This window comes from Arvicanthis niloticus, chromosome 13 (assembly GCF_011762505.2).
Source record: "Arvicanthis niloticus isolate mArvNil1 chromosome 13, mArvNil1.pat.X, whole genome shotgun sequence".
NCBI classification, from domain to species: domain Eukaryota; kingdom Metazoa; phylum Chordata; class Mammalia; order Rodentia; family Muridae; genus Arvicanthis; species Arvicanthis niloticus.
Window position 1 is genome coordinate 32,433,992 of NC_047670.1, and position 26,313 is coordinate 32,460,304.

General features: G+C 42.3%; 1 protein-coding gene across 3 annotated transcripts in view; it reads left to right on the forward strand.

Moving 5' to 3' along the window:
• Positions 1-25,921, forward strand: part of Col14a1 (collagen type XIV alpha 1 chain) — a 207,977-nt gene extending 182,056 nt beyond the window's left edge. For 2 of the 3 annotated variants that reach the window (XM_034516485.2, XM_034516484.2), the window contains exons 43-48: positions 1,994-2,029; positions 2,958-3,024; positions 6,228-6,416; positions 21,164-21,241; positions 23,229-23,384; positions 25,057-25,921. In XM_034516485.2, coding sequence (XP_034372376.1) covers positions 1,994-2,029; positions 2,958-3,024; positions 6,228-6,416; positions 21,164-21,241; positions 23,229-23,384; positions 25,057-25,136 — 606 coding nt within the window. In that variant the 3' untranslated portion in view covers positions 25,137-25,921. Of the gene's footprint in view, positions 1-1,993; positions 2,030-2,957; positions 3,025-6,227; positions 6,417-21,163; positions 21,242-23,228; positions 23,385-24,197; positions 24,811-25,056 lie in introns of those variants that run through there. The other variant, XM_034516486.2, reaches the window with a different exon arrangement.
• Positions 25,922-26,313: the final 392 nt, after the last annotated feature.

The following is a 26,313-nucleotide window of genomic DNA, read 5'->3' on the forward strand; positions in this document are numbered from 1 at the left end:
AATTCACAGAAATAAATCGCAGTCCCAGAATTCAATTTAATATTGGACATAGGCAAATGTTTGTATGACAACTTTATGCAAGGATTTGTATAATCAGTCTCAGTGATTTAAGAAGATAAAGTATATGGTAGTTTTTAGAAACTTTTCTCCATGAAATCCAGGAATTAACCCATTAAACATATACAATGATAAAGATTTAGCCTATGTCTTTTTATTGGAGAATTGAGTCCGTTGATATTAAGAGATATTAAAGTAAAGATTTAATGTTGAAGACTTGATACTCATACTGAGCACTGTATTACAATATCCCTGCTGATGACACTGAAATCATATGATCTATCGTTAATACTTTTCTCATGTATCACTTGTTCCTATCTATAACAGACTGGGCCTGTAAGAAGGAGAAGATAGAATTTTCAGGAATGAGAGCTAGAGAGTTTGGGACCAAACTATAAAATATTTATTTATTTACTTACTTACTTAAGACTTGGGCTTCGTCACATATTTAAGCACCACTACATGTCTTAGAAGGACAGTCAAGTCACTGGGTTGCCTCACTTGTGTGTTGGTGGCTTCTGGGAAGGAAGAGATCAGTGATTATGTGCATGGTACACTGGAAGGGAGGGCTGAATGTTGCAAGTGTCCTGGTAGGAGATGCTAAACACAGAAGGACATGAGAAGAAATGTAGGTTTTAAAAGGAGTGATGTGTATGCATGTGCATGTGTGCATGCATACACGCCTCTGTGTGTGAGTGTGTGCACACTCGTGTGTGTGTGTGTGTGTGTGTGTGTGTGTGTGTGTGTGTGCTGAGTACAACAGAAGGGCTCTGCTGGAAAGAGAAAGGAGAAATGGTGGACTGTTGCCACCTAAGCTGGAGAGGTCACAGTTGGTTTCTCTTCCCCATGTATTCCACCTATGACTCGTGTGTGTGTGTGTGTGTGTGTGTGTGTGTGTGTGTGTGTGTGTGTCTTGAAATCAACTGAGGAAGAAGCCTTCCCACTGCCAACTTCTGCAAACACTACAAGTCATAGCATTCTGTTTACCTGGATCCTATGAAGTGAATCAAGAATTTTGGACTTGAGTACTTAGCCAAGCAGAGTTTGGACATCACATGCAGTTACTTTGGGACCTGTTGAGATTGAAGTAAGAACAGGAAAAAAAGTATTCACACCTCTAGGAGTGATTACAGAAATGTTGTAGCCATATTTGCCTGTGAGCTGACACAGAAATAGGATTGCCTTCTAAGGACATCTGTTTCCCTTTTAAGCAGAAACACTGGAAACATTATATTTCTCAATAAATATTTTACAGTAACAGTAAATTTTCTTATTGTCAAAAGTATCAAAGCCATGGTTTTAAATAAGAATTCAGCTGAGAATGAAGCATGCATAAGCCTTGGTGTTGTGGAGACTCCGGGAGACTCATGCTGTCATTGCAGAGGCAGCAGAAGGAGGCTGTGGGGTTTCATGGATGTCATCTCTTCCTTTAACTGCTAGATTTAGTGGAGTTCTTTGCATTTCTTATAGATAAGCTTTACTAAAACTTTTACATATATATGTATACACACACACACACACACACACATATATAAGAAGATATATATATCTTCTTAGAAGGTGTTTGTGGAATCATTATGATGCCGTCTATAGAGTTCAGCCCACTGTGTGGTGTTCGGTATAGGAAGCTGTGAAAGATAGCCATGGCAGAAATGTAGATTACTTAGGGGGTACAGTGTATCTTTATAGCTCCAAACTGCCACATCTCTGCATGAAAGATCCAGAGGAGCAGAGTGTGTAAATCAGCTGCTCTGCACAGTGGGACTACAGTGCACAGTGGGACTACAGGTTGTTCCCTGCCTTATTCATTTCCATTGCCCGTTTTCACCCAAGCTTGGTAGAAAGGCCTCCGTGAGTTAGGTAAAGCTGTACTCTCATGACTCGCCGCTGAGTGCAGCATCCTAAATAACTTGAAACTTTTTCTTCACTTTTACAGGGTGTCCCTGGAGCGAAGGGAGAGCGAGGTGAACGAGTAAGTTGTCTAAGGGAGCTTCTGGCTCTAGGTGGTTGCACATAACCCTTGCCTAAGCCTCAGGAGGAATGGCCATTGCCATCTGTGGTATTCATTGCTGATCCAGGAGTCAGTTTTTCATTTGGAAGCATATTTTACAGGGAAAACATCTGGATGGGTTGGAGGCCAGCAGAAGATTTCTAGTTGTGTAGCTGCTGTCATCCGGCTCCTTGACCTTGGGCTCCTTTCCTTAAGGAATTCCTTAAGCTCATAAAGCAGAGCTAAGATGGAAATAACATAATAGATGTGGAAGACTGTCATAATGGATATGGATGCCTTTATACAAATTCTAGCCAGTGGCACAGGACTCTCATTTTCCTGAGGACATAGTGTTGGCATGAAGGAAGACAGTGATCGGATAGAATCAAAGACCAGGCCTTGAAATGGAAATCTCCTTAATTTTGGTGCCCACTGACTCTCTGTAGAACTTGCGAGGCTTCTAACGTAGTTGTGTTCTTGGCTGTGGCCGAAGCAGCACTAGTCTCGGGTTCAACAGGCTACTTCTGTGACCACTTAGGCAATGTGTTTGAAGCCGACTAGCTATAACATGGCCTTAACAGTTTCCCTATGGGTTGTTATTAGTATTAAATGAACTATCACTTGAGAAGGCATTAAATATGTGTGAGTATGTTTAGATATTGTTAATATTTCTTAGAATCTGGGACCAAAAGTGTTTATTTGAGTGAATAGACATGAATTTAATAAGCAAAGACTTTCAGGAACCTTAAATCCTGGGTGCAAATTGTCTCCTGCATTAACCATAGTGGTTAGCCCTCCCTGTTGCTAGCAGTCTAGAGTCTTGGTGGGAACAATGGGTCAGGTCAGCTATGTCCCAGATGTATGGCTGTGCATATGGCCATGCTGAGGAATGTACTTCCTTTCCACCCAGGGAGACCTGCAGTCTCAAGCCATGGTGAGGGCGGTGGCGCGTCAAGTATGCGAGCAGCTCATTCAGAGTAAGTGCAATGCTGGTCACCCATATCCTGTCTCATTCCTGTCCAAAGGATGCTTCCCTTCCCAGGACTAGAGAGACCAAGGAAGACCCCCTCCAATGCTCTGGATTGTTGTGTACAGATGGCTTTACTAATCCACTCTCTGAACCACCTACCAGCCTAATAGATTGCCCCAGAGCTTTACAATGATGGCACAGGAGCCAGACTCCCATGTCCTCAGTCCAAGAAGCATTGATTTGTTATGTGCATATTTAATTAATTGCTGTGATCTTCCATTTCTCTGTCCACCATCAAATTGATGGGTTCTTTCTCAAATGTTAAACACTTGAAGACTACCAGACCATGTCAGAATCAAGATGACCATGGTGCTTGTTCCTACTGGCTCACAGATTTTAATCACCTTTCCTTTCTTATTCAGTTTATAGCCATTGCCTTTGCTTAGCCCAAGGTCCCTCCTTTGATTCCTTAGGCTGTATGCCAACACACACACACAACACATACACATAGGGTTATTGTGACATCTGATATGACAGTTGGGCATCATTCCCAAAATCATGCCAGAACACACTCTCTGTAACCTTATTTCATTTCTTTATTTTCAAACCTGAACATTTCAGCAGCACTTATTTCAACAACAGATTCCTGTGCTCACCCATTTTGTACACATGCCTACTTATTTTATATATTTTGCCTCAAAAATCTAACCACAAGGTTACTTAGGGCGGGCCCTAATCTTTGCCATGAATATGTTTAGTTCCAGACCATTTGAGGCCAAGTAAAAACAATTCCTCTCAGACACACTCAATTCTATTCAAGTCCTAATGTCCACCCCTCCCCACACTGATAGCAACCTCCTCCTCCAGGGATGAGATTTTCTGAGTAGTTTCCTTATCTCCCTCTGGGTTTTATTTACTTTAACCCAGAGAAGTTTGGGATTCAGGCCAGTAGAACCCAGCAAGTGCCAAGAAGGTCTGTTGGCAAAACTCAGAATTCCACCTGTTCCTTTGGGATAAACCCAGATCCTGCCCTGGGGAGGTACGGATGGAGAGGTGTGGGTTTTCATTCTGTCGGCAATATCAGTGCAGAAGGAGGACAAAGCTACCCTCATCAAACACAGTTGTCTTCCTCTGTGGGCTGTGTCTCTATCCAACTCTGTGGTGCCCACAGTAAGTGTGTGTGTGGATGAGAAAATTTTCAAATTAAACAAAATAATTAGTGACAGAATAAGATCTTTAAAAACAATGTGTTCTATGAGGGAAATTGGACTTCAGTGACTTTTAGAACAGGATATACCCCAAGCTCATATATAAGCTCTGCATTATTTCAGAGGTTTTTTTTTTTTTTTTTTCCAATCTCAAATGGGCAATGCAAATGAGTAGAAGATGGAGCTTGAATGCACTGGGCTGAATCCTCACCAGACTCCCTACATACAGCACGAAGAACGATTCACAGTAGTTGCTGCCTTATTTTGCTATAGAACAAAACCCTTGGATAACATGTGACCATTTAACACATGCTCTAAAAGTTGAGGGCCCAGTACAAAGTTTTCTCCCTTCGATATTCTCAAGACTCTGATGAATGACTTCTAGGAGTGGAGGGGTCAGAAGTGAGACAAAGAATCTGTGCAGTAGAGAGCGCCTGTCTGTCGCAGAGGAAATAGCGGCCGCTGCCACACCTTGGCTACCATCTTCTTAAACAGAGCTCTGCTTTCCCCAGTGCTGCACAAGCTCCTACCCTGAACTGCTTTCTGGGTGTGTGTATCCTTCCATGTAACTTCAGTCAGCTGGGTTTTCCTTCTTAGTTGATCACAGGAATTATGTAAGAAGAAGTAGCTAGGGACAGAGAGAGGGGAGAGTGATGACAGCTGGGGAAGTGATGAACCACAGCTCCTGTCAAAGAAGGAATTGGAGAAGACAGATACCTCACCTGCCCAAACAGGAGGAGGAGATTGCTAATTGACTCAGGAGAGGGTCCCCCCGGACGCTCACAGTTCACTGTTTGAAGAAAGAATGCGTCGGATGTATTTACATGTACTTCCTAAAATATGATTAATGATTTCATTTAGATTTAAGTATTTAGAAGGAAATAAATATATCTGAGGAGATAGCTCAGTGGGTAGAGCGCTGGTCTTCTGTGTGAGGGACTAGGTTCGAACCCCAGCACCACACAGAGCAGGCTTAGTGACACATGCCTGTAATCTTTTTTTTTTTTTTTTTTTTTTTTTTTGTTTGTTTGTTTGTTTGTTTGTTTTTCGAGACAGGGTTTCTCTGTGTAGCCCTGGCTGTCCTGGAACTCACTCTGTGGACCAGGCTGGCCTCAAACTCAGAAATCCACCTGCCTCTGCCTCCCAAGTGCTGGGATTAAAGGCATGCGCCACCACCGCCCGGCACATGCCTGTAATCTTAAGTGAGAACCCTAATCTCAGAAACAACCCCCCAAAGCCACGAAAGAGTGGGTGACCCTACACACCAGAATAAATGCGGATGAATAGTGGTCACCTGTGGGGGAAATGTCATCCTCAAAGATGATGAAAAATAAAACATTACAGTATTAGGGCATTACTTATAATTGTTCAAAAGTGTTCTTCCAAATGTAACTGAGTTAACGGCTTATGAGAGAGCAACAGGATTTTGTTGTTGTTGTTGTTGTTGTTATTATTATTATTATTATTATTATTATTATTATTATTATTATTATTATTATTTAAGCCTAGGACAAGGGCAGCCTGCAGCTGGGACACAGGCAAAGGTTCTTGAAAAACCGTCTTGGCAACCAGAGTTGAGTGGAGACAGGCCTTGTCTGGGGATTTGAGAGCAGGAGGGTGGAGCAGGCTTTGTGGGTTGGAGCAAAGACAAGTAAGTTATGTGGAGGGAAATTGCTGCAGAGAAAAGCAGCAGGGTGAGGGGTCAGGGGTCAGGTAAATGTTAGGATGAGTGTAAAATTTATGACTTCTGTTCAGTGGTGTTTATTGCGACACTGACGCGAACTGTGGAATTCCAAACACATAAGATGTGACTTGATTGTAGCCCAGCCATTAACATCATCCAGGAGAAAAATGCAAAAATGCTAAGTTACACATGAGCCTATCTCAGAAGGGTGTGCCTTGTTCTCAGTGGACATCTGACAGAGCTGTTGGGAGGTTCAAAGTATGACACTCCAGTTCCCCCTTTAACTATGTGACCATTCATTCGTCTCTTGTTGCTCAGGTCACATGGCCAGGTACACAGCCATCCTCAATCAAATCCCCAGCCAGTCCTCATCTATCCGGACCATCCAGGGCCCTCCTGGGGAGCCCGGGAGACCAGGTTCACCTGGAACCCCTGGAGAACAAGGACCCCCAGGTGCCCCAGGCTTCCCAGGAAATGCAGGAGTTCCGGGGACCCCAGGAGAACGAGGTAAGCAGGGCTACTTATCCCCAGAGAAGGGGACAGTGAATCAGAGTGTGACCGTGGTGCTTAAACAGTGACAGACTCTGAATTAAAGAATAAAATTAACTCTACTCTTTTCACTAAATTTTTTATATGTCTTGAGACTGAGACAACTAAGCAACATACCTTTATATCAGAGTATATGTACTGTGGAGCAGAGTAGGGCCAGAAGCCCTAACTCACTTCTCAGAGGCTTTTGTTTAATTGAGAATTGTCTATATAAGAACACTGTTTCTGTCTTTCTTACATCTCCTTCCCCTCCCTCGTCCCTCCATTATGCCCTCTCAGATTCACAAACTGGTCTACAATTTCACTTCCACCTGTATACAGATACACAGATAATATGCAACTTCCCGAGTCCAGTTACATTGCCCATGTGGACCTCCGTGTAAGGCTGACAACCTAGGATTGCGACACTTGTCACAGGGCTCACAAGTGGAGAAAAAGTGATTTTTCTTCCTCGGCAGCCTTTTACTTCCTGTAGCTCTGCATTTAGGGGTAGGGCCTGGTCAACTTTCTCTAATCCATATCGGTATGTTGGTTGGCGTGGTCTTGTGCATGTTGGTATGTTGGTTGGCGTGGTCTTGTGCAGGCAACTGTACTGTTGAGAGTTGATGGGTGCAGTATCCTGTCATGTCCAGAGGAGACTGTCTTACAATGGTTGTCTCTTAGTCCTTGGGCTTTTCTGTGATATTCTCTGAGCCTTACTTACAGGAGTGTGGTATCATATAAATGAACTTAAAAACAAAAATGACATGATCACTAAATAGGTGCGTTTCTGCTGCTTCATTTTCATACATTTTATTTATTTTTCTACCTTTCAAAGAAATCCTCCTTCTCTTTGTTATACATCTTCTTAGTGTAAGGTTCAGGTTAATCCTCTTCTATGCATATGAACCTCATATTGATCACCCCAGAGCAGAAGTATAGCCACCCCTGAACTTGTGGTACACTTACTACCTCTTATTCCCGGTTTCATGTGCCTTTGACATTAGCTGACAACTCGATTGCTGAGCATGAGAGACTGTATGTTGTGATTGGTAGGGCACAATGCTTTTAACTTCATGTCCTCCATGGCTGTCACAGTGATTATGATCTGGATGTGATTATCACGCAGGGCACAAAATCAGAAAGAAGGGCTTAATGCCCTTCCAGTGCGCCAAAGATCTGGCCATTTTAGGGAAGGCACTTCTGCCAGCAGGGCACTCTTCAAGGGTGTCGAGGCTAGAGAAACTGTGACTCACAGAATATAGAGCTGGCGCTCAGGCCACTCTCAGCAAGACTACAAGTTGTCTTTGCTCTTTATGGAAATCCGTAGTCTGCTCTTGCCGAACTGAGTCTTTTCTATACTCCAAGATTAACCGAGTGATTAGATCAGAGGAAAATCACCCAGGAGTTCTCAAATGGTAGCCTGACAGCCGTTGAGTATATGACTTTCCATGGCATTACTCCGTGTGTGTGTGTGTGTGTGTGTGTGTGTGCCTGCCTGCCTGCCTGCGCACGCATGTGTGCGCACGTGCAATTGAATTGAAATTGAAGTCCTCAGCCATCTGTTCTCCTGGCCCTCAAGTTTTATATAAAAAGAAGCATATGAAGGTACTGAAGCCAAACAAGGCTCAAAGTCAGCCAACGGCAGAACCGGTAATAGGAAACAGAAGGGTTTTGTTTTGTTTTGTTTCCATTGTATCAATTAAAATTATCATGATCACCATGATCATCATAAGACCATCTTAAGAGAACACTATTTCACAATGAGGAAAAGTAAATGTTTTTACTCATCAGTGTAATAACTCTGAAAGCAAGAGTAAAAGAAACATGACTGGCAGATAATCTCCAGCATAGAATTCAAATGAAGCTCTCTCTGCTGAGGCTGAAGACACACAGCTTTCTTCAGTTGGCCAACTTTTTGTCAGAAGTCCCCCATTTGGCTTCTCTGTTGTAGTTTTTCAAGCTTCTAAAAAAAATACTGTACAGTAAATTATATAGAAATATATGTAAGTGAGTGAGGCATGTTGGCCCACAACTTTAATTCCAGTACTTTCAGGCAGAGGCAGGTGAATTGTTGAGCTTGAGGCCAGCCTGGTCTACAAATAGAGTTGCTGGACAGCCAGGGCTACGAACAAAACAAAACTATTAGAAAAATAGCTGAGTACCGTGTGTGTGTGTGTGTGTGTGTGTGTGTGTGTGTGTGTGTGTGTGTGTAGACAAAACAAAAGGGGGAACGGGTAGAAGAAGGAGAGGTTTGGAATGCTGGTGTAGTAGTCATGCAAACATACGAAGCTGGAGAACTGGAACAACATTCTTGCCCTGGTTTCCTCTTTTCTTTTTTTTTTTTTTATTAAAAGGCCAATGGGTGTGTGGGTGTGTGGGTGTGTGGGTGTGTGGGTGTGTGGGTGTGTGGGTGTGTGGGTGTGTGGGTGTGTGGGTGTGTGGGTGTGTGGGTGTGTGGGTGTGTGGGTGTGTGGGTGTGTGGGTGTGATTTAGTTTCATTTATGTTGATGCGCTAAAATATTTTTTCACAGAGTAATTTAGTACTTCCCCAGAGCAAGAACCCCAGAGAAAAGGTTCTTATCTTAACTCACACTTGCAGGTGACAGTCCATCACTGCAGGGATGTCAAAGCAATGGGACATTAAAACAGCTAATCACTCTAATCCACAGTCAAGGTCAGGAAGAAATCAATGCACACACACACACACACACACACACACACACACACACACACACGGTACTCGGCTATTTTTCTACACTCGTATATAGTCAAGAACCCAAATCAGGGCACAGATACAGCCCATTTTCAGACTGAGTCTTTTCACATCACTTAAGGCAGTCAACACAATCTTCCACAGAAATGTCCATAGACCAAACTGCTCTAGACAGTCCTTCATTGAGACTCTGTTCCCAAGGTTGTGTCAAATTCACACACAATCCATCACAGGAGATCTTGGATTTTTATCATCTCAGTTTTAAAAATACTACTTTGACATAGTATCTTTACTTACCTCCTTCCTTCGAGAACTGGCCAAACATTTTTTGCGTGTAGAGAGTAGAAGAAAATGACAGACAGGGCCTTGGTCTAAGCAATGAGGGATGGCTCTCCACAGCTCCCCTTATTAACTCAGGGACGATTTTTGCTCATTCTGGCTGTCTGTCTCTCTGTCTCCTCCTTGACCCTTTGTCTCATTTCATCTCTGACAGTCTGACTCAACTTATGAGGAACAATATTCTGTTGGCTCTCTTCTCAGTTAGATTGTAACATACCAGAGGATCCTCAGAACGGGAGGATTCAGAGAGACCAGCTGGTATTTTCTTCACACAGGCCAGTGCTGACTGACTTCAACAATTGCTGGTACTCACAACTGCAGGGCCTCCATTCTGCCCAGCAGTGTGCGTTTGTTATGTAGCCTGGTTTCTCATCTGCTTTCCCTTACCTTATGATAGTCAAAGAAAACTGTCTGTGGACCAGCATTTCTTTTGCTTGCTTAGTTCCTCCCATTGCAGCCTGCACTGCCCTTGGGTGTGGGCTCTTCTTATCAGGATCAACCTTCACTTTCCTCCTTGCATCCCTCAAATGCTGAGGTCATGTACTGGCTTTTCTGAATTTCCTGGCCTCTCTGGTAACTAACTAGGGTGATCCAAAATAGATTTCCTGGATAATCAATTTATCTGCTCAGTTTCTTACGCCAGTTGTTGAAATGTTCATGTCTACACTGGTATCTTGAATTGAAAACAGACTATAACCAGGTGAGCCGTGAGTTTCTTCATTTATTTGAAATGAGTTATTTATTTGGGATGTGATCTTTTTAATTTACTCAGAAAGAATCAATAAAATGTGTTAACTTCTGACTTCATTGACAATTTCTCTAATTCCTATGATTCTTCAAAAATAGTTGGATCAAAGGCACCACATAACTCAGTATTTTCATTTTTTATTTTCTTAGTTAAAACTGAATTTCATATTTGGTATGTTTCCTACAATAAATCAGCAGAGTTTTATTCAAGCACAGGGATTTTGTGAGGTTTTGTGGCTTCTCCATGTGAGAGATAATACTATTATTTGTGGCTGGAACTTATTCAGCATCAAACACCTCTGCCAATAGTTGTCATGGACCAACGCACACACTATCTCATCCAAAAACTGGGAATGGCTCAGAGAAGAAAGAAGGATGAAATACTACTGCGTTTATAGGCTGGGGGATGACAGATACCTGGAGAGGTGTAGAAAGTAAATGGTTTCAGGATTTAGAGAAAGATGTGATTGTAGACTTTGATAAGAAAGAGTGTTGGTAAATATGGAGCAAATACCCTGTGTTATTGGCCAACACATTATTTATTAAAAATAAAACCCTTATGTGATCAGGATTAGCTCCATTATTTTTATGATGCTGAAGGTCAAATCCAGGACCTTCCATATGCTAAAAAGATGTTTAACCACTGAGTACATTTCAGCCCTGGATTAGCGTGCATGCATGGTGTGTGTGTGTGTGTGTGTGTGTGTGTGTGTGTGTGTGTGTACATTCATATGTGTGCATTCTAGCCCTGATTAGCCCATCCATTCATGTGCACCTGTCTGTGTATCTGTGTGTGTGTGCATACACACACACACACACACACACACACACACACACACACACACGTATGCAGATATGACTGGAGGCCAGATAACAACTGCATTGTTACTCAGGTATTATCCATCCCCTTTCATGAAACATCTTACTCAACTTGCTAAGTAGGTAGTAGGTGACTGATGAGTGAGCTCCAGAGGTCTCTTGTTTTTGCCTCTCTGGTACTGGAATTACAAGCGCACACCATCACTTACTCCTCCTCCTTCCTCTCCTTTTTTTCTTCTATTTCTTCTATTTCTTCTTCTTCTTCTTCTTCTTCTTCTTCTTCTTCTTCTTCTTCTTCTTCTTCTTCTTCTTCTTCTTCTTCTTCTTCTCCTCTTCCTCCTCCTCCTCCTCCTCCTCCTCCTCCTCCTCCTCCTCCTCCTCCTTCTTCTCCTTCTCCTCCTCCTCCTCCTCCTCCTCCTCCTCCTCCTCCTCCTCCTCCTCCTCCTCCTTCTTCTTCTTCTCCTCCTCCTCCTCCTCCTCCTTCTTCTTCTTCTTCTTCTCCTTCTCCTCCTCCTCCTTCTCCTCTTTCTTCTCCTCCTCTTTCTTCTCCTGCTTCTGCTTCTTTTTACTCCTTCTCCTTTATCTTCCCCTTCCCCTCCTCCTCTTCTATCTTTCCTCTTTGTTTTGTTTTTTCTTCTTCTATGAGTTCTGAGAATCCAACTCAGACATTTATGTCTGCAAATCAAACAGTCTACCAACTGAACTATCACTCTAGCCTGTTTTGTTTTTTTGACAAAGTCTCATGTTGCCTATGCTGGCTTTGAACTTGCAATGTAGCTGGGTCTAGTTGTGAACTCCTGACCCTCCTAAGGGCTGAGGTTACAGATGTGCATCACTGTACCCAGAAAAGCTCTATTTTAGGTGATGAAGCTGCAGCAAATACATAATATTAATTGTTCAAATTCACTGAGCAGAACAAGCAGATCAGGACCTGGATCTACATTTCACTGAAAAGATTTTTCATAGAGGTACATACACACTGTACTTCCACATAAACATCAGCGACTGATCAGGGAATGGCCTCAAGAAAACCCAAGTGAAAGTCAGGTGCCATAAGTAAATGACAGTCCATCTGAGAGACCAAGAAATGTCACAGAGGCAGGGATTGCTGCTGCATACTAAGATAACCTATGTCTGTAACACAGGTGATAAACTGTTCGAAAATAGACCCAGATTTGATACTGGGGAGGTTTCTTGTGTTCAGTATTCCTGTGATTTAAAACTTAGCTGTGAGAGCTGCAGATAAATTTGACAGATGGTGTTGGTTATCAATGACAGCATCACACTCTCAGCCAAGACTGTCACAATGGAAAGGATCTTTGGGAAAACTCTTAATGTCCATCTATCCTGTTTTGGTTCTGGAAAATAAATAACCTTCAAGGGACAGATGAGCTTGAGAAAAGAGAGTGTGTCAATGAGTTTGGTTATGATTTGCTGCTTGACAGTCTTCCTGTGATCATTTTTTATTGCCATTGATATTCAGTTGCATGGCACGTGTTATTTATTTCTATTGCTATTAAGAATCAACTGAAATACATTTTGCTTTCTTCTCCCCACTTCACACTTCTTGAGAGGTGAATACAGACAGATAGGGTTCCCTCTTCTCATGCAATGAGATGAAGTCTAATTTGAACTCCCTTTAGAACAAGACCTCTCTCTGTAAGTCTGATGGTATTGTCCTAGTGTATGGGTTAAGATGTTTAACAGTGGATTTTCTTTCTCTTGCCTTTTTCTCTTTTCTTTGCATTTTAATTTTTTTTCTCCAAGGGACTAGTGTTCAGTTAAAAGCTTTGAGCCCACAGTGATGTTTAAAGTGAAAGATGTGATGTCAGCCAGGCTTGTAAGTAAGCAGAGGCTGAGCTTGGCTGGGAAACCAGCTCATGAGAGACAGCTTCCTCACAGGGCGTCTGGTACCAGGATGGCCATAGGGGCTCATTCTCTTAGCTTGGAACTCTCCATGGCAGTCGTTCATAGCATGGCTGTCATTTTTCCCAGAGCCGGTGGTGAACAACAGAAAAACAAAGAGTTCACAATGTCTTTCTGGACTCTTGCATGTCTGTCTCAGAAATGCAAGCTTTTAATTCTGCCATCCTCCATCTGTCAGAACCAGTGTGGGAGTCAGAAAGCACAGTTCATGTTTAAGTGCAGGGAAGTAAGTTCAGTAAGTTAAGTCCATTTTGGAGGGAGACAAAATCACGAGTCATTATTTATTTCATCACGCTCCTAGACTAAACCCAGGCATAATGCTTTTATCCAGTAGCATGGCCGCCTTCTCCCTCCCCACTTCCCGCTTTCCCGTAAGATATAACTTCTGGGACACTGAGAAGTGAAGGGGATAAAAAAGGTCACTCCAGTGTGCCAACTTTCTCCCTTCATTTGTCTGCTTTTTTTTTCTTATAGCCTTTAATATCATTTAATTATAAATGTAGCTTTTTAGAATATGCGGGTTTAAGCACCTCAAGGAAGTATAAGACAGGATAGATAAACATTTTTACAGGCATCATGATCTTTTATAACACTGTTTCTGAAATGCATTGTAACCAAGACAAAACCATTTTCTGAACACATGAAGGTTTAAAAAATAAGGCCATTGTCAAATTGAAATCAGATTAAATTAGGTCTTTACAACCATAACAAAAAGTGTGAAGCAGTGTAAATAAAAACTCTTTTTTTTTTTTGCCATGAAAGCCAATATAATTATTTTTTTACTTAAAAAATAAAAATCTTACCATCTAGACAGCAGTTTCAAACATATATTTAATAAATCAACAGACTGATTCCTCCCTCATGAGTATGTCATATGCACCATTAGCACCCAGGTGGAACAGGCTGTCTTGCATTGGATTTTAATGATTTCACTTTTGTTAATTCTATCTCACCAAGGAGACTCTGCTTTCCTCAAAGAATGTATATTTTATTTCCCCAGGCCACCTGAAATTCAATAGTTCTTTCATAAATCTTAAATGATGCATGGCGTTGATTGCTTGTTGGCTAGCTTCACGGCTTCTATTTCTCAATCATTCTAGCATCATGATGAGATTGGAAGCCCAGGCTGTTGTGTTTATGGTGTGTCTGTGTGGGAGACGGCATGTTAGTAAACCATGACTATAGGTGAACGGCGTGAGTATCACGTCTCAAGTCAACCTTGTTTTTAAAGAGACTTTATTTCATCAGGTAGTGACAGTTGGGGTCGAGGAAGGGAAGGAAAAAAAGGAGGAACGGAGACAGAGAGGAAGGAATTCCTTTTTATAAAACCACACCTTTCTCTTTTCTACATTTCTCAGTGTTTGAACATGATAACTAAGTGCACAGGGCACGTAACAAATCCTACTTCATACGATGAAACTAAAGTTGTTTAGCTCTGATAAACTAGTTCTTGTGGGTTTGTGGATGTGGCATCTCAAAAAGTAAATATATTAATGATGAAATTGGTATGTTCCAAATGCACATCTTAAAAGTGGGCTAAAACATATATAGAAAAGACACATGCATTGGCCTTTCCAATTTCATTTTTTAAAAAGATTTAATATCAGCATTAGATTACTAGGTAAATATGGCAGAGGATCGTGATTTTTCTGAAGTTCTTTGGAAAACTGGGATAACACAGTGAGCCTCCTTATACAAAATGTGGTCATTCAGAAAGAAGACCTGTTGATTTTTAACACATTTTTTTTTATTTAAAAATTTTTATAGACTTATCCCATTTCCCTGATATAATTCTTTTCAACCCCAGGAGTAGATTGGTTCAAAACTTGGATCAGCTTTCCCAGGAACTACAAATAACATGAATTCTTGATAATTTGTGCTGTAGATGATGTCATAGCATTGGAGGAGGGATGTTGATGTTTTGGAGAGGAAAGTGACAGAGTAGCCTTTGCTCTGACACTCTTGGGCACCTGTGGGGTCACAGTGTGAGCAGGAAAAACTCATGAGCAAGAAGCCAGGATTTCTAGTGCTTGACACGACCTGTGTTCCTTTTTGCCACCCAAGTACCCGTAGCTGTGAACAGGCAACCTACAGCTGTACAGTAGACAGGTGAGTGTTGATGACAGGGACCACCGTATCTTTTTTCATGTCTCTCTCCCCACCCTTCCCCCACCACCACCACCACCATCTTAACTTTGGAATTAATCCTCTCCCTGTTAAATTCACTTTCTTAGCAAGGTCTAGAGTGGTTTGTATTTTCCTGGAAGGAACCTGAGTTATAAATAGCCAGCTGCTAACATGACAAAGGCAAGAGGGAGAACCCTTTAGGAAGGCTCATTTACATCTAAAACAACCCCACAGTGTCTATCCTTGGTCACTGTCACACAAAGCATAGAGCCCCTTATGATCTTAAAGCAAACCCATAGAATAGGAGAGCTCAGCAGGATGCATTGAACATTCAGAAAAATGCACCAAATCAGTTGCTCTGCCTTCTTGTAAGCAGTACCAAGTACCCTGTGCCTTTCAGACACTAGAACCCACACCACAAGAAGAACAAGACTACACTTGCATCTCATTGCCAGCATCTCCCTGGCAACTGACAAATAGAACACAGCTGAAGCCTTGCTTCACAGTTTCTGGCTTCTTAGTATAATGCCATTGAAAGCATTCTGCCCAGGCAGAAATCCCAGGAGTTTCTCCAAATGTCTCCACTCAGGAAGAAGTGAATCTGCATGATTCCTGCCTGGAGTGCTTGAGGGTGGCCAAGGGCACAGAAAGGAATAAAATATTCCAAGTTGAAGGCCAATGGGCCAAGGAAAAATAGGAAACAGACAACAAAGGGCCATGTAGTCAGTGAGCGTAAGAATCCTTTCAAACTCAACTCGAGTCTTAGAGCAGAAGGCAAGTGGGCAAGAGGACAGTTGGTACTAAACTTGCAAGCTGATTGCTGAGTGGAAGGTAGAGGGACCACGCAGACCATTTGGCAGGCGGCTGGAAAAGCGCAATCCTAACAAGAACAAACAGGCCACAGGTCCAGCATCAGGGGTAGAGGTGGCGGTACATTGATTGGCTTGCATAGAAGTGCACATCCCAGCCTACTCTGTTTTCCCGTGATCCTGTTAAGCCAGGTAACTTGGCCTCAGTTGTGCATCCCTCTTTCAGGGCTAGTAGTAGAATCAGCCCCATTAGTTCTTGGGAAGCTTGTAAATGAGCTTGCATCCGTAAACCACCTGGCACTGATACCCGGTGAAAGAGTGTATAAGACTACCTGATACAACAGCAGCCTCATTTTTCCTTATCCACGCCTACAGTGGAACTTCACCCAGAAGTTCAACAATCTTTTAAAAAATATTTTATGATATATATGAATTCCTAACACGTACAACCAATTTAAGCTCCCCCCACCCCTGACTAGTTTACAAATGAATGAGACTCAGATTATAGTTATTTTATTTGGCTTTGACAATTACTGGGAGGTCACCCCAATCTACTTTCTAACTGCTGTCTTGGCTACCTCCCCAGCGGTGTACCCCAGATACTTGCTGTTTCTCCCAGCCACCCGTTGATGGTCTGTTTCCTCTCATGGTGGCTTCCTCTCTCCGTATTCTTCCTCCTTCTCCTCCTAATCTCTCCTCACTCCTCCTCCTATCCCCAAACAGGTAACTGACAGCCCACTTACTTCTAATTTTTCCAATAATTAGCTGTAGCCAGTTTTATTTAACTAATAGTTTTAAATAAAAAAATCAAGGTTTGCACAACAAAAGCTTGTACACGTGAGAATTCACTTGTAGGCCTTCCAGTACAAAATTTAGTATCACAATACATAGCAACAGACTACACATCAACCATTAATTACACAGAACAATTTTATTTTTTTGATGCAGTGTCTCTCATACAGCTCAGGCTGCATCAAACTCACTATGTCACTGAGGTTGACCTTGAATTTATGATCCTCTTAACTAGAACCCCAAATTTTAGGATTACAAGGCACATAGGGAACTAGAATGGTAAAAATCAGTTTTGAGGTGGGAGATAAGAGTTAAGCGTCAGCCTCAACTTGACTATTCATCCCTCTGGGATCATGGGTGCTAGTTACAAGCATCTGAGTGTTGATTAGGCCCTAATCAACTTAGTTGCTGTCCATAAGTCCTGGGCTACCTATTCAGTGTGAAACTCTCACTTGGTCTGATATAAAAGAGCTAATTAAGGTTTGGTGACAGCAGTCAAAAGGCTCTTAGTGTGGGGGCAAGATGGACATGAGAGGAGGTAGTTAAATGGTGTCAGAGATAGTAAAGGCTATGGGGAAGCCATGACAGTAGAAAATCCATCCATTCATCCATTAGTTCACTCAACTAACCTTTTTTACTTATGTGCCACATGGAAGACACCAATACAGTGCTGTAAGGAAGCCACAATAAGATGGATAACCCTTGACCTCTTGGACCTGTTGTGACTCTTCTTGTTAGAATTATGACAGAGTTGAGTTGAGACTTCAAGAATGAGGAATTACGCCGGGCGGTGGTGGCGCACGCCTTTAATCCCAGCACTTGGGAGGCAGAGGCAGGTGGATTTCTGAGTTCGAGGCCAGCCTGGTCTATAGAGTGAGTTCCAGGACAGCCAGGGCTACACAGAGAAACCCTGTCTCAAAAAACAAAAACAAAAAAAGAATGAGGAATTACTAGGCATGTTGATGGACACCTTTAATCCCAGCACTTGGGAGGCAAGGGCATGTGTGTCTTTGTGAGTTTGAGACAAGCCTGGTCTTCATAGTGAGTTCCAGGATAGATAGTAGTATATAATGATACCTTGCCTCAAAAAATAAAAAGGCATAAAGAAGGAGGAATAGTTGTGGAGGCAGTTGAGAGGGAGGGGTGTTTCAGGAGGGAATATCTCCTGTACTAAGGACTGCCAGCCTTTTCCTAGAAAGGACACTGGCACCAAGCTTCTGTGACCCCATCTCATTGTTAAGTGGCCTCACCTTCAGTCTTGAAAAAAAAATCCTTTGTTATGGATTGTGACTGCTGTGCTCTATAAGGGGCTCTATGCTTTGTGTGACAGTGACCAAGGATAGACACTGTGGGGTTGTTTTAGATGTAAATGAGCCTTCCTAAAGGGTTCTCCCTCTTGCCTTTGTCATGTTAGCAGCTGGCTATTTATAACTCAGGTTCCTTCCAGGAAAATACAAACCACTCATGCTTTAGGACACTTGATTCTCATGCTTTTTATCTAGGTCTACAAGGCTTACAAAAGCATCTCTCCGTCTAACTTTGGGTCTGAATATAACTTGCTCTTTAATTTCAATACCCATTAACTTATTTATGGAGAGAGGGAGACAGACGGAGAGAGAGAGAGAGAGAGAGAGAGAGAAAGAGAGAGAGAGAGAGGGAGAGAGAGAGAGAGAGAGAGAGAGAGAGAGAGAGAGAGTCAGTCTAGCTCAGTTTGATGGGCTTGCATAATCTCCGTTATGGGAATCATATGTGTACACAGACAAATATTAACACATTAGCCTATACTTAGAGGAGCATGGACTCCACACTAACTTCAAGGACAATAAAGCCCAAATTTCCCTACCAATAAAGCTTTGTATCTTTGCAATCTTTTTTTTTGTTTTTCTGAGACATTTCAATGGGCTGGATATTTTCGTGAGGTTCTCTATTGGTTGCTAACACTTGCATTTTAGATAGCACCAAATGATACTTAACGTTTCTCTAAAGATTTCCAAAATCAAAACAGCCAGATTTGTTACTTTTTAGCCCCTTTGCCTTTTTCTTTCTGATGAATAAGTCAGGAAACTGGGTTGCTGTTGCAGGGACTTTCCTGCAGGTCCCTTCCAGCCAATGTCTTTTGTTGAGAGCAAGTCAGGATGCTCCTGCAGCATAAGGTCATAAGGGGGCTGAGTCACTGGGTAAAGGCTAACGAAGAACAGCTTCGTGTTACTCATCCATGGCTTCTTCTGTTTAACGCCTTCACAATCAGAGGCTCCCCAGAGGGGGTATTTTGTGACTCTGACAGAAGAAAAGTGTCTGTCTCTAAATATGGAGACACAGTTTAGGCTCCAAGCATTGACAAATGGGGGACCTTCACTCCCTAAGAGGAACTAACTCCAGATAGCTTCTAAACTAATATGCAGTAGACTATCTACAGGTGTTTGGATCTGCGGTGTCTCCAGAGGCTCACGGTTTCAGTGTTTGCCTGCCACTTGTTATTTTTAAAGTAGATTTTTAGGTGGTGGCTAGCTAGGGCTTTGGAGGTTACATATCTACCCCTGGTTCCAGCCAGATCACTTTGCTTCGTGGTTCACCACAGTGTGAGCAGAGTCTGCCACATGTTGCTACCACTATGAATTCTGCCATGCCTTTCCAGTGTGAAGGACCTACGGTCCTGAATCTGTGAGCGCTGGCAAACCTTGTCTCCTTTAACATGTTTCCGGTTGGTACTTTGGTCACTGTGACACAAAAGTAACACACTGGCATAGAGTGGTTTTCTGTCTGGCAGCTTGGTCAGCAACTGAACATGAACCAAAGCCTATTGGAGTTAGTTGTGTGCCTTTAAAAGGAGATGACAGATTTGCCTTTCAGAAATCTTTACTACCTGTGAGCTTCTCAAAGGAGAGTCAGATGGCACCTGGATGTGTGCATATTGGGTTTGGGTTGGACTGTGGTGTCTGGAGCAGTAATAGAAGCGCTGTCCTTTATTGGGGGTCGCTCAGCATCACCAAGGTGCGGTAGGAGTGGGTGCTGTGCAGTGCTACAGTAGTTGGCTCATTAGATGATTTCTACCCAGAAAGGAGAGATTTTTTTAATGTCAGAGATACCATGGTATTTGGACCCCAGGAGATAATTACTAGGATTGCAGACTATAGCCAAATTGCATAGCCGTGCAGTATAATTCATTATTTAAAATCTGTTCACCACTAGCTGATCTCCTCCTCAGTCATTATTTCCAGAACAAATACTACACCAACACTTTTCTTTTTTTAAAGCTTATAAGCTAAGATGTCAAAACACTACTTCCAGTTGTCAGAATTCTTGATTCTGACTTCAAAGTTTTCTATAGTGACTATGTATTACGATTATGCTAAGGAAGAGCTATTGTAATTTGAAGTTGTAAATCCTTTGTGATACTACTAACTATCACATTTACTATTCTAAGTGACTGACATTTCCCTCCAGTCTCAGTCCATTAGACGTTACCTCTCAGTAAGTGTTAAAGAGAGATGCTGCTTTGTACGCCCATCTTTACAAGCCTCGTTGCACCTGAACACTGTATAGCAGAGACACTATTATGTGAGCTATGGAACCTGCTTCTAATATAATACTAACCTGTCTTGGATTGAAGCCAGTACAGCTAAAGGTGCTATCACCCATCCAGCAGTCTTACTGTAGAATATTGGATAAGGATGTGTCAGAGTGTATTGACTGCGTTGATTTTTTTTTTTTTACCTGTAGAATTGTATGGTTTATTAAGGATACTGAAAATCAAGACAGGCATGGTAGTGTACACCTTTAACCCCAGCACTCAGGAGGCAGAAGCAAGCAGATCTCTGTGAGTTCATGGCCAGCGTCATCTACAGAGTGAGTTCCAGGCTAGTCAGGGCTACATAGTGAGAACCTGTCTCAAAAAAAAAAAATACTGTAAATTATTTGGAATAAGAGGTCTGCTCAGTGGAAAAGAAACTCAAATAGGATTCGATTTTTATGGGACTGAACCAGCCAAATGAAACACAGGCTTTCCTGAAGCTTCCAAGTTCTTAATGGAAAGTCATGCACTTCAGAACTGTGTTGTTTAATTATAATTCATGCCTCTTGCAGATGTATTACGGGGTGGACCCAAAGGAAAATGTTAGACACGATGTGCACTTGTGATTCTTATTGTGCTACTTGTGGATTGCCAACTGCATACACTGAGTGGTCTGCTGTGCGCAGTGGCAGGCCTGTTCCTGGCAGGCGGAAGCAAATCAGTAGGAAAGAGGGGAAAATATGGCTCCGATGCTGATCCCCTGTAATGTGATTTTGTATAAGTTCACCATGTCAGAGTTTAACCTGAAATCCTATGATACCTGTCATCTTAAACTGTCCTCATAGCGCTCACCAGAAAAGTACCTTTGTAACATATAAAAATGGGAATTCTAAGATTTAATTCTGAAGAGATCTTTTGTGTCCCCCTTTTTTGGAAACAGGTCTAACTGGTGTCAAAGGAGAGAAAGGAAATCCAGGCATTGGAACTCAAGGCCCAAGAGGTCCCCCTGGGCCAGCAGGTAAATCTTTCTACCTAACAGAAATTATAAGACATAAATCTTTATGATCACTTCATAGGTCCAGGGAATCATCACATTCCATCCTTATGTCAGCTGGAATAGCTATATTTCTCATGTGCTTTATTGCAAGGCCAGTGCACTGGTTACAGTCCACCCATTATGTCAGCCTTAAAGGTTACAGCACATTTGGGTTTGTTTTGCTTGGATGAGTTAAACGAGGTTATAGTAATAGATAAATCCCAAGTGCTTGGTGGCACAAGGAAGCGTTACTTCACATTTGCATATATGCATATGTCTGAGATGAACACTCTCCCATATTTAACCACATGATGTCGATCATGAGTTCTGGACCCTCCAAGAAGAAGATGTGGAAGGCCCATCAATCTCAACTTCCTAAATACGGTGATGTCTTACATCCAGTCATACCCCTCTGGCTGGAACTAGTCACACAGCCTCAGCTGAACTGGAAGGGAGGCATGAAATCGAGAGAAACACAAGGGAATTTGAAGAACATTGGTAGTTCCTGCTGTGGTTGTCTTGCCAAATGAGCTTTGTGGAAGCTTGGAGTCTTGAGCACAATATCATGTTTTTCAGATTATTTCCAGATGAGTTGAGTTGTCACCGGAAACATGAGCTTGTGTCCAGTTGTCCCATCCTCCTCTTACCAAGTCAAATGCTTATAGACTTTTCGTTCCAGCGAAACAGTGGTTTTGGATTATGTCTCTAAGCCATAGCCCCAAAGCAATAGGGCCATCTTGATTGTAAATCCTTCCCCTAGCGGTTGTGTGAGGAATTGGTGTCATGGGTGGTTGGTAAGAACTGCCCAGCTGAAGCAGAAGGTGCCTGTAGACTTCACATCACTCCAACAGCAAATGCTACTTGTATCTACACCTCGTTCCAATGCTAGTTGAGTGAGATTTAACTTTTTATGGTTGGAATATTTCATATACACACGTAATTTGTTTTGATCAAAATTCATCTCCCTTCCCTCTCGGATTTATGCTTATCTGCTCCCCCTGAAAACCACTTTTCCCTTCTAATTTCATGTGCTCATTAAAAAGAAAAAAAGGGCTGCCAAGTCCCTAGTGCTTCCTATATGTGCTCAGATGCAGTAACCTTTCAAGGGCCACGTTCCTGAACAAACAAATAAACAAACAAACAAACAAACTGATGTCTCCTCCCACCACAGTCATCAGTTGCCAATCGCTCCTCATTGAGGGGTGGGGCTTCAGGAGCCCCTTCTTCACTCTATGCACTTGAGTGACTTTATTTCTAGTTGAAGAATGCCTTTTAATCTAAGGAAAGCCAGGCCTAAAATTCAACATGCTGGCAAAACAAAAACACTAACCCAACAGATTTCTTGAATTCAAAAACATTTTTTAATCACCCCTTATTTCCATTCATAGTCCTTAATCAATGTAAGATGGCCTAGGGAAATTTAGACTAATGTGCTGGGTCCAATTTTAAACTACATCCAATTTGTCTCTTCCAGGATAACGTTTTTAGACCTTGACTAATTTAATTAGCTAAAATCATAAGCCGGTACTAATTTACACAACAATTTTAGCTTTATGAGACTGTGATTTGAATGTATTCATGGGTGTGCACATGTGTGCTGGCCCTCGTATTGGGTTCATAAGGAGCTGTGTTGGAAAACAAGAGCCTCATTGAGAAAATGAGAGTTTTGACAATGGCCTTCCTCCTTCTCCTTCTCGTTTTAATGCTCAAGAGGACATAGAGAAGAATACATTTTGCTCCTAACTCTGGAGCTGATTACAAGCATTGTCTTTGAGGAGAACATATGATTCTGATACGATCTTTTGCCCAGGGACTCTAGGGAAAACAACACAGTGAATAGAGCAGCTGAGTCCCCTAATTGTTGAGACATAGGAGATTGCTTCTTTTAAAGTTAATTTTCTTCACGGTGGTCTCTAAACTCACTCTATTCTTGTAAATCGCAAACTCTTCACCTTTGGTTACTTCACAGGACCTTCAGGGGAAAGTCGTCCTGGCAGTCCTGGGCCACCTGGCTCTCCTGGACCAAGGGGTCCCCCAGGCCACCTGGGAGTACCTGGACCCCAGGGTCCTTCTGGCCAGCCTGGGTATTGTGACCCCTCCTCGTGTTCTGCCTATGGCGTTGGAGGTAAGTACCAGTCTCTTGAGAGATTTACCCAGTTATACAATGGTTACTACTAACCTGTGTGTGTGGCAGGGATGGGGGGTGGTGTTGGAAATTAAACGGTTAGGGAGGGCAGCAGAGCCTGGACTCCACACTCCCTTACATCATCTTCTGTAGAGTGCAAATTACTGCACTGTCTACTCACATCCCTTAGCAAAAACTTAAATAACACTGCATCCATGTTTTCTTTGCTTCCAAATGTTGATTCCTAGGCTAGGGATATAGCATAGTGGTAGAACATTAGCCAAATGGTGACCCACAGAGACTTGGCCTCCTCGTGGGTCACTTGTCACATATAATTGAACATTTAAATATCCCCCATGTTGTTCCTGTTATGGTGTGGCTGTTACATCCTGTGAAATTTCACTCTCAGTTTTAGCTCTCCCCCATAATAAGCGAGGCCCCCCAAATTCTTCTAGATGACATCTGCCCACCACATGACAAGAAAGGTCTCAAGATAAAAGTTACCACGCTGGTTTTGCTTCATCACTAAGTGATAAGCTAAGATTTTGAGAGATGAAGCATTCCACACATGGCGGAGGTCTGGGGCCTTTCTGAATCATTGAGAGAGAGGTTCAGAGACCATTATAGGTCTGTAAGGAGATTAGTCAACAAATTAGTCATCTTTCCTTTTTAAGAGAATTTTAACCTTGGTTGCTAGAGACTAATTGGTCAAATTTGTTGATATATAAATTGGTCAAAGTTTTGTTGATATGTATTTTTTTCTGTTCATCTTTTTCCTCCCTATCCTCTCAAATCTGTCCCCTGTCCCCTAAGATCTCATCCCGTATAATGATTACCAACACTGAAGTGCTAATCCTAAAATCTCATCCCGTATAATGATTACCAACACTGAAGTGCTAATCCTGCCTTTGGTTGCATTGGCCTGGGGATTTGGCTATGGATACAGAACTGGTTCACCACCACCACTAAGATCCTGTCCCTGACCATGGTCACCTCTATCCTCCCTCACCTGCTTCCCCATCTCAGACTTTCAAGTCCCCTGCCTTCCCCACTCCAGACATGCCGGAGTGATAACATTATGGTGTAACAAAGTAACATAAGTCAACTGTAGTAGAACCTAACTTCCTGGTTAGTCTGAATGGAGGTCTGTGGCTGTCCGCCAAGATTTTACCCCAAACGCCTCCGAACAAAGGCTCTGTAATAGTTAATTAACTGTATGTGTCTCTTTCCTCTTCCACACAATATGATGAATACCTTCCTCCTGGCTCTTTTGCTCCCCTTCCCTCTCTTGACCATCCCCGCTTTCCGAAACTCTCCCCTGGTGATGGACTTGTAACAAGAGATTGGGTTTTTAATTTTATATTTTCTTCTACAATTCTACTGCATTTCAGGGTTTCTTTTGTAAATAAAAACATCCGGTATTTAAGCAATTGGCCACGGTTCCAGTTTTCTAACATCATTTTCTAGTTTGTCTTTCTCTTCCTACTTTTACTAACTAGAAAGCCTCATGGGGAAGTGGCATGGTGGGCTGGACAATGAATGCTTTCTCCTCACATATTGTACCTCTATAGTTTACTGACCAAATCTGTGTCCCTAAGGACCCAGATAGGGGAGATTATCCATTTATGGTTCCTGGGTCCCATCAGCCCCCACCCCCACTTTTCCTCTTTAGTGTCCCATCCAGATCAACCTGAGTTCACACCGGTCCAGGATGAGCAAGAGGCCATGGATCTGTGGAGCACGGGCATCTGATGACCTCAGGAGACATTTGAAGAGCAAGGGCAGGCCCTCTTCTGGAGCTTCACTTAGCAAATGTTGTCACGTGGTTTGTACTCTACTTTGCAGAGGGAGGCAGGGCTGATGTTATGGGGTATATTTCCTCTGTGGATAACATCAATATTACTGTTTTTAAAAATTGTGTTTTTAAACCACCTTTTTCTGTGACATTGTTTCAACTGCACACCAGATAATTTGGTCTTCTTCCAAAGAAGAGTGCTGAGAAGGATAAACCCTGGAGTGTCTGCTCTATTACATCATTTCAAGTTGTAAAATAAGTAAAAGAAGTGTGGTTATATCAGAGGGAATATGGGGCCCTAGCAGCAGAAGAACTAATTTAGAGATTCCCAGTTTATGCCACTGACCCCATACCCATGGCAGTGACCTTGCTGGTAATCGAATAACACCATCACTGAGGAAACTACCTCCTTCTTGTTTGACCTGATCTGTCCAATTCATAGATTACACAGTAACTGGTTTCACGGGTACTCAGAAATAAGACCTAGAATATAGCCTTTCTGGATTCACTAATTAAAACAAAACCATAGAGTCTGTCTTCTGGTAGTTTTGATTCGTATAAAATAATGACTTTCTACTAGTTTTGATGCAGAAGAGACCCATTTTTTTTTTTTTTTTTGACAAATCATTTGTCCAGGAGTGAGTTTCAGGGCTTGCCTCTCCTTGACTACAGGGATTGCTTTGTAAATGCAGATATGTTTTTATTCTTTTTTTTTGTAAGCAAATAAAAACTTAAAACACTATGTGTGGATTCTTTTAATTGAACTTCTGAATGTCACTTTCAGCCTTTGTGGTCTTAGTTGACTGTCGACCTCAAAAGGACCAGCTGTGGTCCTGTAACTAAGTATTTCACCTCTCACTCCTTCATCCCTTTATCCTCAGTGTGGTAGAGACCTGACCAGAACTAATGAGCAGGCAGCACACAAAGAGCCTGGCATCATTTTGATATCGTTTATAACAGTTAATATCATATACCAGGCAGCAAAGGCAACACAAATGTACCAAGTTTGCTCAATAAGAGTGGCTAGCCACAGAACACCTCTTGTAGAAGACATTCCTGTCTTTACTTAGACATTCCTGAAGACCTCTAGAGCAATGGTTCTCACTCTTCCAATTCTGCAACTCTTTAATACAG